This window comes from Emys orbicularis, chromosome 1, assembly GCF_028017835.1.
Source record: "Emys orbicularis isolate rEmyOrb1 chromosome 1, rEmyOrb1.hap1, whole genome shotgun sequence".
Taxonomy (NCBI): Eukaryota; Metazoa; Chordata; order Testudines; family Emydidae; genus Emys; species Emys orbicularis.
The window spans coordinates 314,986,576-315,002,711 of NC_088683.1; the positions used below are offsets into that span (position 1 = coordinate 314,986,576).

General features: G+C 46.7%; 1 protein-coding gene across 1 annotated transcript in view; it reads right to left on the reverse strand.

Moving 5' to 3' along the window:
* NHLRC3 (NHL repeat containing 3) overlaps window positions 1-16,136 on the reverse strand; it is a 30,083-nt gene that overhangs the window by 9,700 nt on the left and 4,247 nt on the right. The window contains exons 2-3 of the mRNA XM_065412944.1: window positions 9,366-9,518; window positions 3,772-3,919 (exon numbers count right to left, since the gene is read on the reverse strand). Of these exons, the coding sequence (XP_065269016.1) occupies window positions 3,772-3,919; window positions 9,366-9,518 (301 nt within the window). The remainder of the gene's footprint in view (window positions 1-3,771; window positions 3,920-9,365; window positions 9,519-16,136) is intronic.

A 16,136-nucleotide genomic window follows, 5' to 3' on the forward strand; every position in this document is an offset into this window, starting at 1 on the left:
CCAAAGAAGGAGGGGCGGCAGAGTCCGTGAAAACTCTCACTCCACCCCTGCAGACTGCTCTACTACTAGAAGACTCTCATTCCCCAAAATTTGACAAGTCCTTTCCTTCCCGCCTCACCCAAGCCCCCGTCCAAGTTTCACCCCCCAGTTTCATGTGTAGTTGCTAATAAAAAATACGTTTCTGTTAATTACTGTTTCCAACATGTTCTTTTAGAGGAGAGTCTGTCTGAAGGGGGGGAAGGGGGCTGGTAATTGGACAGGACAGTCACCTTTACCAGGGTACAGAGGCGGGGGCAGGTTCAGCAGCAGGGCACACACACATTGCAGTCACTAGTTACCCTGGTCAGTCTGGGAGGTGGTTTTATTGTTCTGGGGGGGGGGGGGGGGGAGGACGACTCTGTGACTTTGTGGCGGGGGAGGGCAGTTAGAGATCTTATGCAGCGGTCCTTATCCTGGATCACAGAGCCACGCAGCAGGGGATCTGTAACCGTCCTCCCCCTGCCACAAAGTCACATAGCCCCCCCCCCCCCACAGAGTCCCGAACAGGAGGGGTGGCAGGCTCCGTTGAAACCACCAGTCCACCACTGCGGAGCCTGTCATTCCTGGAGTTTAGAAGCGTCATTTGCATCACTACACTACACCCGCTCCCCACCACAGTCTGCGTCCCAGGTTCAACACTTTCCCGCGAAAACAGTAATAAAGAAAACGGTGTTCATTAACAAAATTCAAGTGATTTTATTTTTAAACGTGTGTTGGAAGGGGGGGAACGGGGTATGTCACTGGAGAGGATACTGAACATTTAGTGGGTAAAGAAACGGGGGCAGGTTCAGCTTCTCTGTACACAAACTTAAAAGTCACAGGTTACCCTGCTCACTCAGGAACCTAGCTTTCAAAGCCTCCCGGATGCACAGCGCATCCCGCTGGGCTCTTCTAATCGCCCGGCTGTCTGGCTGGGCGTAATCAGCAGCCAGGCTATTTGCCTCAACCTCCCACCCCGCCATAAAAGTCTCCCCCTTGCTCTCACACAGATTGTGGAGCACACAGCAAGCTGCAATAACAATGGGGATATTGGTTTCGCTGAGATCACAGCGAGTCAGTAAGCTTCTCCATCTCCCCTTGAGACAGCCAAAAGCACACTCCACCACCATTCTGCACTTGCTCAGCCGGTAGTTGAAGAGTTCTTTTTCAGTGTCCAGGGCGCCTGTATAGGGCTTCATGAGCCAGGGCATTGGCGGGTAGGCTGGGTCCCCGAGGATGACTATAGGCATCTCCACATCCCCAAGAGTTATTTTGTGGTCCGGGAAGTAAATACCTTCCTGCAGCCGTCTAAACAGACCTGAGTTCCTGAAAACACGAGCGTCATGAACCTTGCCCGGCCATCCGACGTTGATGTTTGTAAAACGTCCCCTATGGTCCACCAGTGCTTGCAGCACCATTGAAAAGTAGCCCTTTCGGTTGATGTACTGGCTGGCCTGGTGGTCCGGTCCCAGGATAGGGATGTGAGTTCCATCTATAGCCCCACCGCAGTTTGGGAATCCCATCTCGGCGAAGCCATCTATGATGACCTGCGCGTTTCCCAGGGTCACTACCTTTGAGAGCAGTACCTCAACGACTGCGTTGGCTTCTTGCATGACAACAACCCTCACGGTAGATTTGCCCACGCCAAAGTGGTTCGCGACTGACCGGTAGCTGTCTGGCGTTGCAAGCTTCCAGAGGGCTATGGCTACTCGCTTCTGGACAGTCAGGGCTGCTCGCATCCGGGTGTCATTGCGGTTCAGGGCAGGTGACAGCAACTCACAAAGTTCCATGAAAGTCCCCTTCCGCATGCGAAAGTTTCGCAGCCACTGTGATTCATCCCAGACCTGCAGCACTATGCGGTCCCACCAGTCCGTGCTTGTTTCCCGGGCCCAGAATCGCCGTTCCACAACATCAACATGACCCATTGCCACCGTGATGTCCTCGGCGTGGGGTCCCGTGCTTTCTGACAGGTCTGTGCCACTCTCAGACTTCAGGTCCTCACCGCGGTGCCGTAGCCTCCTCGCCTGATTTCTCTGCATCTGCCTCTGGGAAAGGTGGATGATAAGCTGCGAGGTGTTGATAACGGCCATAACTGCAGCGATGGTCGCAGCGGGCTCCATGCTCGCAGTGCTGTGGCGTCCGCGCTGTCACTGACCAGAAAAGTGCGCGAACTGATTTCCCGCCGGCGCTTTCAGGGAGGGAGGGCGGTAGTGACGGACGGATGACGACAGTTACCCAAAAGCACCCTCGACACATTTTTTTACCCAGAAGGCATTGGCGGCTCGACCCAGAATTCCAATGGGCAGCGGGGACTGCGGGAACTGTGGGATAGCTGCCCACAGTGCACCGCTTCCAATGTCGACGCTTTCCCCGTTAGTGTGGACTCACAAAGTCGAATTACTGTCCTTAGTGTGGACACACACGTTCGATTTTGTAATATCGATTCCACATATTCGATTTAAGTAAAATCGAACTACTCTCGTAGTGTAGACATACCCTAAGAAAACTCTGTAGTAAGAGAATGATTTCAGATTAGTGAGGCATCAAATGTACATGTGCACAGGACTGGAGCTATCAGGATGGGATAGAGGACAAAAATTATGCATTGAGATGCATGCTTTTCTGGCCCTGCTCCTTGATTAAGATCTGGAAATGTTGGCCAAGATTATCAGCTCTGGCAAATGAGCACATGGCACAACTCATGAGCCTTCAAATTGCTCTACCTTGTACTGGGGAACTGGATCAGTGCACAATTAGGACTCGGGGAGCATGAATCTGGCTTAGTGTTCTTTTGGTACTGTCATAAATATAAAGGGAAGGGTCACAACCTTTATGTATGCAGTAACATAAAATCCCTCCTGGCCAGAGGTACAGAACCACTTACCTGTAAGGGGTTAATCAGTTCAATTAACCTAGTTGGCACCTGACCAGAAGGACCAATGGGGAAAGAAGATACTTTCAAATTGGGGAGGGGGAGGGGAGACGTTTTGTTTGTGCTCTCTTTGTTTGTTCCCTCTCGGGACAGAGAGAGAGACCAAGCAGGTAAACCAGCTCCTAAAAAGATACCTGAAATGATACATCTAAAATTACAGAAATTGTAAGTAAAGGCAAGGACATGCGTTAGATTATCTTTTGTTTTAGCTTGTGAATTTTCCTTATGCTAAGAGGTAGTTTTATTACTGTTTTTTTGTAACTGTGAAATTGAGTCCAGAGGGGAGTCCTCTGTGTTTAAAATTTTTGATTACCCTGTAAAGTTACCTTCCATCCTGATTTTGCAGGTGTGATTCTTTTACTTTTTTCTTTATAATAAAGTTCTTCTTTTAAGAATTAGTGTGCTAAAAACCAAAGGGTTTGGTCTGTGCTCATTTTGTTAACCTATTGGTTAGTATATTATTCTCAAGCCTCCCCAGGAAAGGGGGTGAAGGGGTTTGGGGGTGATATTTTGGGGAAATAGGGACTTTGAGTGATCTTTTTCCTGAATCTTAGTCTACATCACTTGGTGGTGGCAGCAATACCGTCCAAGGATAAGGAAAGGATTTGTGCCTTGGGGAAGTTTTTAACCTAAGCTGGTACTTATAAGCTTACGGGGTCTTTCATGCGGGTCCCCACATTTGTACCCCAGAGTTCAGAGTGGAGAGGGAACCCTGACAATTACCTTATTCAAACAATTAAAATTACTGTTCAAAGGGATACCTGCAAAAAACCTATTTTCTCTGTGGAATAATATTTTTAACATGTTCCCATTATACATACCGCTTCCAACATCTGTGATCCATATTGAGGTATCTGTAGGGGTGCTGACTGCAAAGATACCATGAGGCATTTCAACTGTGGAATTCCAGGCATGCAGGAAATTTCCTTCATCTGAAAACACTAGTACCTTTGGTACATTAGCCCCTCTCTGAAGGTGTACAAAAATAGTCAATTGAAAAAAGGATCTTATCAAGCAAATAATCTCACCTTTGACAATTCTGTTTAAATGTTAGTAATTTTTATGTCAAAAACTTTTACAGACATTAATTAATAATTCTCACAACAACCTTTGTGATGTGGGCAAGTACTGCTAACCCCATTTTACAGCTGGCGAAAGACACAGAAAGGTTAAGTTTGCAACTGTGTTCATTAATTTTGGGACACTTACGGACTGATTTTCAGAGGTGCTGAGCCTGCTGCTCTCACTGTCTTCATTTTGAATTGTGATTGCACACCATCTCTGAAAAAAACATCATGCCCTAGGTCTCCCAAGATGGGCACACAACATTTTTAATTGTAGTTAATTGTCCAGGATTGCAGGTGCCATGGCTGTGTTTTATAAATGAAAATCTCACCACTTTTGTTTGCATTGCTGAAGAGAGAGGGTCTCAACCAGAATCTAGATACCAACATGTAGGCATGACTAGTACAGTTAGTAAAATTCTATTATAACAGTTGCTTGGGATGGATGATTTTCTGTCTATCCATCCTAGGTACTGATGTGGCCACTGTGACAGATATGGTAATTTCCTGCAATATCCTTGAAACTCTTATGTATCTATTATTGTGGGCTGGGACTGTATGTAATTTCTTTATGAGAGAGATGTGACAAATATTGCAACCCCATGTGTATCTTTGGGGTCCACTGTTTAAATGAATGTTTTATTGTGTTCCATCCAGGGGGGAAGGCGACCACAGCTCTTACAGGAACTAAAAACAGTGGATGGTGATTAAGGTAAGTCAGCCAGGTTGTAATCCCCAAAAGAGGTACCACCTCCTGGGGATGCTTGCATATACTAGCTCAAACTAGATTTTTCACAGACCAACAGACAAAGAAATGACTTTGGGATAAATAGCCTGAGTTTAAACTGACTTGGGCCTTCTTTCTGATTTACACAATGTACAGAACCTTCTATCTGGAGGAGTGGGAGTGAGAGGGTAAAAAATCAATGATTTTGTTAAAAAAAAAATAAAGAAATTTTTCATTTAAATTGGATTATTTTATTTAAATTTTAATAAGTTTTTCTTTATAAAAATAAACCTGTTTAAAATGAAATATGAATTTAATACAAAATATGTTAAGACGTAAACTTATTATAATCTCTTAAAACATTTAAATAAAAAATAAATATGCTGAATCCATAAGCCTCTATCAAAACTGAGTTAAAGACTGCATTTCTATATAAAGAAAGAAGCAGGGGGAAAACAGCTAACTTTTGACGTCAAGCTTTATAGATAGAGCACAATAGGTCATGTACTGTATTAAGGGCTTGTTTTGTTAAATAAAAATAATTTTGATATGCTGTTTTGTATGTTTAATTAAATTCTAGTTACCATCCTAATGCAGCTTGACACAAATCATGAGAAAAAAGTTAATTATCTAGTGAATAAGCAATATATCATTCACCATCTTCTAACATACTAAAAATGTACAATAAGAATTTGAAAATATTAAGCTATATAATTGCTTAAATAAATGTATATAGTCATAGTGTAACCTCCTAGGTAGTAAAAAGAATGTACCAAATCTAGTGTAAAGGCTCTATTTAGTTGTAAATCAACACGTTTTAATGGTTATATCAACCAATGAGAATGCACCTTTCCCTAGAAAATAACTGAAGTAAAAATGGAAAAGTAGATTAAAATCAATCAGTTAGATGAGGGGTGGGGAACCTACAGCCTGCCGGCCGGATCTGACCCACTGCTTCATATCATCCGGCCCTCGGCAAGTCTCCACGCTGTGGACCGAAAGCCCTGAGCCTCAGCACCCCCCGCAACCCCCTGTGACGCTGGAGCCACAAGCGCCGGCTTGCCCCGCTGCCGGGGGGAAGCTAGGGTTGCCAGGTTATTAAAAGTCCAGTTGGCTCCGTGCAGCTCCCGGAAGCGGATGGAATGTCCCTGCGGCCCCTAGGCGCTGGAGCGATCAGGGAAGCTCCGTGCGCTGCCCCCGCCCCCAGCTCCCATTGGCTGGGAACCACAGCCAATGGGAACTGCAGGCGTGGGCAGCATGCACTGCGCAGAGCCGCCTGGCCGTGTCTCTGCCTAGGGGCCGCAGGGATATGCCGTCCGCTTCTGGGAGCAGCGTGGAGCCAAGGCAGACAGGGAGCCTGCCTTAGCCCCACTGACTGGGAGCCACTGGGGGTAAGCGCCAGCCAGCCGGAGCCCGCACCCTGAACCCCATCCCCAGATCGGAACCCACACCCTAACTCCCTCCCAGATCTCGCATCCCAATCCCCTGCTCCAGGTCGTATTCCCCTCCCACACCCTAAATCCCTCCAGAACCCATACCTACACCTGCACCCCAACCCCCTGCCCCAGCCCTGAGTCCCCTCCTGCACCCAAACTCCCTCCCGGAGCCCACACCCTGACCCTCCTCCCACACCCCAACCCCCTGCCCTGAGCCCCCTCCCACACCCAAACTCCCTCCCAGAGCCCACACCCTGAACCACCTCCCAATCCCCTGCCCCAGCCTGGAGCCCCCTCCTGCACTCCAAATGCCTCACCCCCCTCCTGCACCCCAACCCCCTGCCCCAGCCCAGAGCCCCGTCCCACACCCTGAACCCTTCATTTTTGGCCCCACCCCAGCTTGGAGGAAGCCCCGAGCCTCTGCCCCCCCTCCCCCGTGGGGCTGGAGCTGCGAGCACTGGCTCGCCTTGCTGGGGTGGGACACCCCGAGCCTCCGTGTCCCCCATGGGGCTGTATGTGGCCCGTGATTGATTTTTTCTGTGGGTCAGTGGCCCCTGATAGAAAAAAGGTTCCCCACACCTGATTTAGATTGAGGCTTTCCACATGCTGATTTAAATCAACTCACCTGGGGTGGCCCAATCCTTGCAGAAGAGTTGGAAAGACTAACACCTACCAGAGCCCTTGTTGGAGTTGGGTGTGATCTTTATTAAGCTTTTTAGTATGTGTGTAGGTTCCTTTATTGTTTTTAATATGTTTTGTCTCTAAAATTTTCACCTTAAATATAAGTGTGCTTGGTTAGAAAAAGATTTGTGGTAACTTATAATGGCAAGCAATTACAGCTGTTCATAGCCTGTGAAGACAAAAGCAAATCACAGATGCTGGCCTGTTTAGGCAGTCTGGCTTGCTGGGAATATCACAGTGTACCCAGGGAACTGTGCAGCCTAGGAAACCCCTCCACCCCCGTCAGGAGGGAGAGAGATGTGGGTCTCGGACCAAAAGAGTTGTTGGCTGAGGAGCCATAAACCTAGAATGGTGCCCTTGAGGGACCATGAAGGGGGAACACAGGTGCAATTGCCCTGGACTATGACATATATGGTGGCAGTGTGAATTGCCATAAGTGCTAACAGCAGTGAAAGCAAGTACCATAGAAGGAAAAACCACAGAGTGAAGTCATAGTCTTTGGTGGAAAGGAATAGCGAAAAGAGAGCCAGGCAAAAATGAATTATCAACAGCTGAAGAAAGGTCAGCTGGCTGAGCTATGCACAGACAGGCAGCTCAACACAGAGGACTAAAGACACAGCTAGTAGGTTTGCTGTATTTTGATGATGGGAAGAGATATGAAGTCCAGGTTGGTAGGAAACATTCAACTCACTGGCGCAGGGTCCAGCAGGCAAGGGGAATCTTGGAGCCAACACTTTGCAGGGCAGCATGGAAGAGGCTGACAAGAGGCAGCAACTATGTTCTGTCCAGACCGAATCCATCACTACAACTGGGATCGTGGGCAGGTCCACAGGCTGACCAAGACAGGACACAGCTGGAGAAGGACTGACTGCATCTGGAACCCCAGCTGTTTGCAGACAAGGAGCAACAGCACCAGCATGAAAAGTGCCAGTGTCAGCACAAACACGCAGAGAAGGAGAAGTATTGTCAAGATGGAGAGACTGTGCCAGTAGGACCAGGTTCAATAACATCAGCTCAAAAAAGAGAAACTGCACCAGCAGAACCATAGTCTGGTAAGTGGAGCCAGTCACTAGCTACCTGTCCTGGTGAATGGCATTGACTCCAAATTTCTTCCTCATTTTAGGGAGGAGGATGACATGGATGTATTTCTAAATGCTTCTGAAATGGGATTTGAAGGACTGACTCCTACCAGAGCCCTGGCTGGAGTTGGAAGGTGATCTCTGGTAAGCTTATTAGTTTGTATGTAGGAGCTTTCGTTGTTTTAATATGTTTTCTCTGTAGCGCTTTCACTTTAAGATTAAATGTGCTTGCTTATAAAGGGCTGTGTGGTAACTTTCAACTGCTGGCAATTATGTTGTGCATAATTGCCTTGAGAGAAAGCAAAATGCAGACCTTGCCCTCTTTAGGCAGTCTGGCTTCCTGGGAATATCACAGTGTAGCCAGGGAACTGTGCAACCTAGAAAGCCCCTTGGTCAGGAGGGAGAGATAAGGTCTCTCCCCAAGAGAGTTAATGGCTGAGGAGCTGGGAGCCTAGAAGGGGTGCCCTTCATGGACCATGGAGGTGAATGCAGGTGCAGTTACCCTGAATTGTGACAGCCCCCAACACTGGAGTATCTGAGCACTTCACAGTTTTTGATTTATTAATCCTCACAACATTCCTGTGAGTATTATTATCCTCATTTTACAGATGGGGAAGAGGGGCAGAGAGACTAAGTATCTAGGGATGTAAATACCCTTTACAACTAAGTTTCTAGGGATGTAAATACTGTTAAAAACGTGAATCGTTTGAACAATTAAAAAGATGTCATTTAAACGGTTAACCGTTTAAGCGGCTGGGGCCCATCTGGCCGGCACGGCTGGGCCCGCTCTGTCCGGGTGCTGCAGCTGGGCTCACTCTGGGCAGGTGGCGCTGCTCAGGCTGCGCAGCTGGGCCCACTGGACCGGCCGGTGCGGGGCCGCTGGGGACAGCCAGGGTTAATGGTTAAGGCGATTAACCGGTAAGACTATGCTTACCGGTTAACTTTTTACATCCCTATAAGTATCTTGCCCAAATTCACACAGGATGTTTGTGGCAGTGCAGGAATTGAACCCGGGTCTCCCACAGCAGCCATCCTTCTTTTGCGGTTTACTGAGTTGAGGCAGGGAGGCGAAGAACAGTAGCAGAAGTGACATATACAGTTGCCTCCGTTCTCCTAGCAGGCTTCCATGTTGTAGGCTATCTGATTTGTATCTTTCCTTGTGGCACTTGCCATTTCAAAACTATTTTTTTTTTTAATTTTAAGCCTTTAAAAAACATAAAAGCAACAAGCCCAATATGCACAGGAAGAACCTTCATATCCAGGACTACTTTAAAGAAATGTATACTATTAATAACCTTAGTCAAATTTACATCAAGAATTTAATACAATAAACTGTTATAATTATCTTAATATAAATGCAAATGGTAACTCCACACAGGAAAAACAATATAATGCTAATAAGGACAAAATTCTAGTGCTATTACTTACTTGTGCAACATAGACCAGATCATGGAGAGGGTCAACAGCAACACAAAATGTTTGCCCAGTGAAATATTCTGGACGTTTAGGCCAGCCTACATCCAGCTTGTAAAGCTGTTGTTCTATCCTCCAAGGGGAGTAAAAAGCAATTGCTCTTAATACCTTAAAAATATAAAAGTAAAAAACCATTAACAGTTAAATTCCATGAAATTCCACTTTCTATAATCCTTCAGTTTATTATTAGGGTGAGATTTTCAAAGACACAAATTTGATGGTTGGGTGTCTAATTTCCATTGAAAGTCAATGGATGTTAGGCATCTAGCTGTTTTTTGGTCCTTTGTAAATCTTCCTTGTTAGAGCCAAGTGAATCAGCACACTTGAAATGTTAAATCAAGTGTACATCCACCAATTACTCAATAACAAATATTATTCTGACATGGGATTGTATCTAAACAGAGTGCAGGGATGCTGTAGAATTACTGAGGCAAAATTACACGATTGTTTCCCAATTGGGTAGTTCTTGGCACTCAAAATGTGCTGAGCTCTTTCTTAAAACTTTTAAAAACTGCTAAGCTCTTGTAACAATTCTGGATGGTATGTCCACAATAGCCTTCCAGTAGCTGTATCTGATGTGCTGGCTAAACCATGTTGATCAGAATCATGTTCAAGACAATTCACCCCAAGCACCCTGAGCAGTAATATAGTTTTGAATTGGGTAATATGGAAACAAGTCATACCACCTGTGTTTAAAGAGGTTGTGTGAACTGGGTGGTGGCTAGATTTAATTTCCTAAAGCGGTTTCCATTATCAAGGGACCTTCACTGCATAACACCCGGTTGTGTTAATAGGTAGTTGACAGCTCCATCACAAAGCATCCAATGGATCTCAAGACTCTTGCTGCCACAACCACAGAGTTCAACATGACTCCATTCTGCTACAGCCAGCCTGGAATTCTAGTTCTTCAGCTCCCTACAGCTCTCTACAACTTAAGCTAAAGAAGATCTCTAGTGGCTTATTCTAGTAGTAGGCTCCTTATGCTCTTGGTGGTCTTCACTGAAGGACAACATCATGCTCACTCTCTTGTACACATAAAACCAGAACGTTACTATAGACGAAAGGATCAGAGACGGTTCATTGGAGATGAAGGGGGTGACAGTAGACAGGATGAGCACACGTGCATTTCAAAGACCACATCCAACCAGGTCTAACACATTTTGCCACCCTCCCAGAAGCCTCCCATACAGACCTTCAGCCTTTCCTTACACACAAGGAGAGCCAAAACTCTTAAGGAAACACTTGATTAGTAGCCCTGCAAGCAACTCAGCCTCCTGGCCACAATATGCAGCTGGCTACTGATCCTGGCAGAGCTGGGAAGGCATCTATGCTTTACCTCACCTCCTCTCTCCAAAGGTAAAATGCTGGATTGTGCAGGGCAAGTGAGCAAAGGCGGCGGGGGGAGGGGGGGACTTAGTTTAAGGAGAGGACAGAAGAGGGAAAACAAAGTACAGAGAGAATGAGTGTGGCAAAGAGAAAGCGGAAAGAGAGGAATAGGTTGAAACACAGGGAGAGAAGGAATGAGCAGGGAAGTGAAAAAAAGGATAAAAGCCAGAATCCTGTGAACATAGACTGATCAGGAGGGCAAGAAGCATAAAGACAAGAAAAAGAGCAAGGAATATGCAGGGCCCTGGACACTCCATGATTCCATGACAATGGAATCTGCTACAGAATTTATCTCCTTACCATAGAACTGTGCTCCAGAATCTGACATTTATATATATATATATTATATATATAAAATGTATGTTCTAGCCCTTACAATCACGGAGGAAAACTCAAATGTGAGCCAAGCATAAACTGTCTGCATCATCTACCAGCATCTGGAGGGAGCCTGAAACAATAGCTCTGATGGGGTGACTTGTCCCATTCATTTCAATCAGGGCCCACTGGACTCTGTAATTCTATGGCTGCTTAATTTGGCATTCTCCTAATAAAAGTTAGACTTGCAGACACCTGATAGAAAATATAGTAGAGGGAACAAAGAGAGAGAAAATGTTTTCTAAAACCTCACCCTTTACTGTAATATAGCTGGTATTCTTTTTCTTAATCAAGGGAAGAGAGTCAGGGAGAGACACAAGGCTGAAGTTGATTCCTTACTCCCAGTTCCTTATTTGTGGTACCAGCTCCACATTCATGGTTCCCAGTTCCTTATTCAAAGGCCAACATTATTTTAAAATACATCAATGTAAGATGAAATATTTAGAAAAGTCATCAGATTAATGTGACAATGTGATCATTTTAATTACTAATTCCTTATTTATCAAGTAAATAATCAGAGAGCTGGGTTTTCACTGCCCGCATGTGACAAAATAAGTCTTGGATCACCCAAAGTGACATGTCCCCATGACATGTTCTGTTCTGACCCACATGACTGTTCTGAAGGAGCTGGGAGAAGTCACTCCCCAGCCCCAGGTTTTGTTCCTGTGCAATATACTGCCACATGTCACACCCCTACCACACTTCCATATCGTACACAGAGTTTGAATAAGGAGGTGGGTTTTGACAGACTGTATGTGAATAAATGAGTCTAGGGACACACAAAGTGACACATCCCTGTGACCATCAGACTGTTCTTAAGGAGTTGGGAATCCCACTCGCTGACCCAAAGCTTTGTTGTTGCATAGTATGCTGCAAAATGTCATACCTCCACTCCACTTCCATTTTATAAATGGTGATTGAATAAGGAAACTAGGATTTGACTAAATGTACATGACAAAATGTCATTGAGGGTGACCCGAGACACACCTCCCCATGACTATCAGGCTGTTCTGAAGGAGCTGGGCCATGCCACTCGCCGATCTGAGGATTTGGTCGTGCGTAATGTGCTGCCACATGTCACACCCCCAACCCACTTCCATTTTGTATATGAAGATTGAATAGGGAATCACATTTTGATTGGCTGTACAATGTGTCTCGGGTTATCCCAAGTGACATGTCCCTGTGATCATCAGACTGTTCTGAAGAATCTGGGAGATCCCACTAGCCAACCTGAAGCTTTGTTGTTACACAATATGCTGCCACATGTTACTCCTATTCCACACTGCTTGAATAAGGAGCAGGGATTTGACTGCCTGTATATGACAAAATGTGTCTCAGGTCACTTCAGGTGACATGGCCCAGCGACTGTCAGGATGTTCTGAAGGAGCTGGGATATGCCTCTTGCCGACCACAAGGTTTGTTCTTGGGCTATATGCTCCCCCACCCCTGTTCCATACTGTACATAGTGCTTAAATAAGGAGCTGGGTTTTGACAGACTATACGTGAGATAATTCAATTTGGGTCACCCCAAGTGACATATCTCCACAACTGTCAGACTGTTCTGAAGTAGCTGAGACATGCCAGGGGTTAGACTAGATGACCCTTGTGGTCCCTTTTAACCCAATGGTTCTAGGATTCTATGCCACTTGCCAACCCAAGGATTTGTTCTTCAGCAATATACTGCCACTCGTCTCATCCCCACCCCAGTTCCGTATTGTACATAGTGAGTGTGAATAAGAAGCTGGCTTTTGACTGGTTGTATGGGACAAAATACGTATTGAGTTACTCCAAGTGACAAGTCCCTGCAACAGTTATTTCATTATGAAGAGATGAGGATATGCCCCTTCCAGAGGCGAATCTTTATTTCTGGTCTGACAGATATATTGCCCTAATTTTTGTGTGTGTTTTCTCTGTTAGTTAACATACAATATGTAATATTGCATATAAAAATCAACAGAATCAGTATTCAATGAATTTGCTGCAAATCAGGCCGTAATGTTTTCATAGGAATTATATGATAGTTACAAATGAAGAACTTTGGTTTGTTTTTAGATGAAAAAGGTATAAAATTTTTTTAAATTCTGTTACACACATAAACCCAGTTGTGTTTATTAGAGTTGTGTGTTTTGCTCATTACACAAGAAAAAAGCTTTACTGTTGATACAAATAATATTGATGACTTCTATTGAACTAATCAATATTTGAAACACTGTAAATATTAATACTATATTCAAGTTACATAAAAAGGTACTACAGGAAGGGCAGTTGGCGTATTTTTCTGTGGTAGGGGAACTGCATTTTTGTCTGAATATTCAATAAATGGTATTTGAAAAAGACAAGTCACTACTCTGAAAAACATCCACCAAAATGCATCTGTTGTCTTTCAACTTACTTGCTATCATGCTGGAAATCTCTGCTGGAAATAACCCACGGTAAAATTTTTGAATCTTTCTGTTATCAGACTTAACAATAATGAATAAGATGCATGGGTCACCATTAATGAAATGATGTGTACTCAATAGACGTAATCCATTGCATATGTTCATGTTTACTCTGAAATTGTAAAATAAGTATAGATGTTGCTATTTATTATAATATTTTAATTAACTGAGCAATGGTTGCTGTTGTTAGTGCTGATTATTGGTGACACCTATATTTAAGCATTCCTAAGGATCTGTATGGTCAGACCCCATTTTGCACAGAAAGGACGTTTCTTCATAAATTTCTGCACAGAATTGCTGCATAATCTGGTGCTGTCTGCTGCTTTATGGTCTGTAATCCTGACACAACCACCTATTGCGCCAAACATCCACATGGAGGGGGAAACTTTGATAAAGGTGTGCGTGCAGAAGGGCCAGTAACAGGGTTTCATAGATTCTCAAGTATACCTAGACCATCTATAGCGAGGCGGTGGGATACCCCACAGCCCTGCTGAGGGCCGAACCTCCCCTAACACCAACGTGGGCAGAGCCACCGGGTCCGGCGCCCGCTCCTCAGAGGTCACGGCGCCGACCCGGAAGTATAAAAGCCCGCCTGCAGAGCTCAGTGGAGGACAAGCCGGCGGAGAGAGCAGACGTCTGTGGCCGAGCTCCTGCTTGGGAGACAGCCGCAGGCCGCGACTGACCTGCTGACTCACCAGGCCTGCCGAGCCTACCCCTCGCCCGGTACCCCGAGGAGGACTGGCCAAGCCTGCCCCGTTCCAGCTACCCCGAGGAGGAGCCGAGCCTGCCCTTTTCCAGCTACCCCAAGGAGGAGCCGAGCCTGCCCCTTTCCTGCTATCCCGAGGAGCCGAGCACACCCTTCGCTACCTACCCAGAGGAACTGATGCTGGTGTAGAGCACCGAGGACACTAGTCCGGTCCAGGTACCCTACGAGGGGGAGTGTGGAAGTAGCCCGGGGGCAGCCGACCCCAGTCTGGCTGCAGCACTGCCAGAGACTATGTCAGTGTGTTGCGGCCAGGATCCCCACTGACAGCAGCGAGTTTCCGCCGCTGCTAGGGCCCCGGGCTGGGACGCAGTGGAGTGGGAGGGCCTGCGTCCCCCCTGCCACCCACTCCTTGGGAGGCAGACTCCCCCTTTTCCCTGGCCTAGAGAGGCTGGGACCTGTTGCTCACTGACCCAGCCCCTGCTTAAGGGCCTGGGTTCCTGACTGACTATTTGATTGTTGCCCCGCCCTGACCTAGGGCCTGGGCCGCTACAACCCCTTGACTCAGCCCCTGCTTAAGGGCCTGGGTTCCCGAACTATTGGCTCAGCCCCTGCGTGAGGGCCTGAGCTCCAGACTGCGTGATTGCTGCCCCGCCCTGATTGAGGGCCCGGGGCTGTTTCTGACCTATTGGCTCAGCCCCTGCTTAAGGGCCTGAGCCCCTAACCGTGTGTTTGCTGTCCCACACTACCGCTGGACCAGGACTGACAGCAGACCAGAGCGAGGCGGTGGGATACCCCACAGCCCCGCTGAGGGCCAAACCTCAGCTCAGGCAACGCCCCGGGCCAGGCGCACCGGCTGCTGCTGGGGCAGTCTCCCCACCTCAGCCCCTCAGCAGCAGGAGTTTGGGTGTGGCAGGGCTCAGGGCTGGGGTGAGTGGTGCTTACCTGGAGGGGGGGGCTTCCCTCCCTCAGCTCCTAGCTCCATGTGCTGCCTCTACCAGCAGGCACCGCCCCCGCAGCTTCCCAGCCAATGGGAGCTGCAGAACCGGGGCTTGGGGCAGAGCGGAGGCAAGGCAGCACATGGAGCTCAGAAGCCGGGTAGGGAGCCTGCCCCAGCCCCGCCAAACCCCACCCCCAACACCTGCAATGCGCCCCCCTCTCCCCCCCGGGTCACCGCCCCCAGTACCTGCAATGCCCTCCCCCAGCCACCCCCCGCAAAGCACCCATGGCACCCTCCCACGTTTTAGTCGGGGGTATATAATAAAAGTCATGGACAGGTCATGAGCCGTAAATTTTTGTTTACTGCCCGTGACTTTTACTAAAAATACCAGTGACTAAAATGTAGCCTTACTCAAATTCAATCTGTGATCCGCTAAACCCCCCCAGATCATTTTCAGCAGTACTACCACCTAGCCAGTTATTCCTCATTTTATAGTTATCCATTTGATTTTTCCTTCCTATGTATAGTATTTTGTGTGACAGATATGGCAATTTCCTGCAATATCCTTGGGAAACCTTCCTGAATTAAGGTTAAGTATATTTGAGTCCATTGCATTAAATGCAATGGTTATGTATTATTGTGGACTAGGATTGTCTGTACTTCTCTAGGGGAGAGATAGGATGTAAACATCAGGAAGTGTTAATAATTTCAGAGGAGTATACTGAACAATGGGCCAGACAAGAATGGACAATTGGGGTAGTGTCAAGTGACTTTCCTGAGGATCGCTAGGGGGAGGTGAATGAAAATTTCCCACCTCTGGTTATGCAAAAAAAACAGACTTTTGAAGCTATGCTCTTCAGAGGGGCTCACTGTCTACTGAT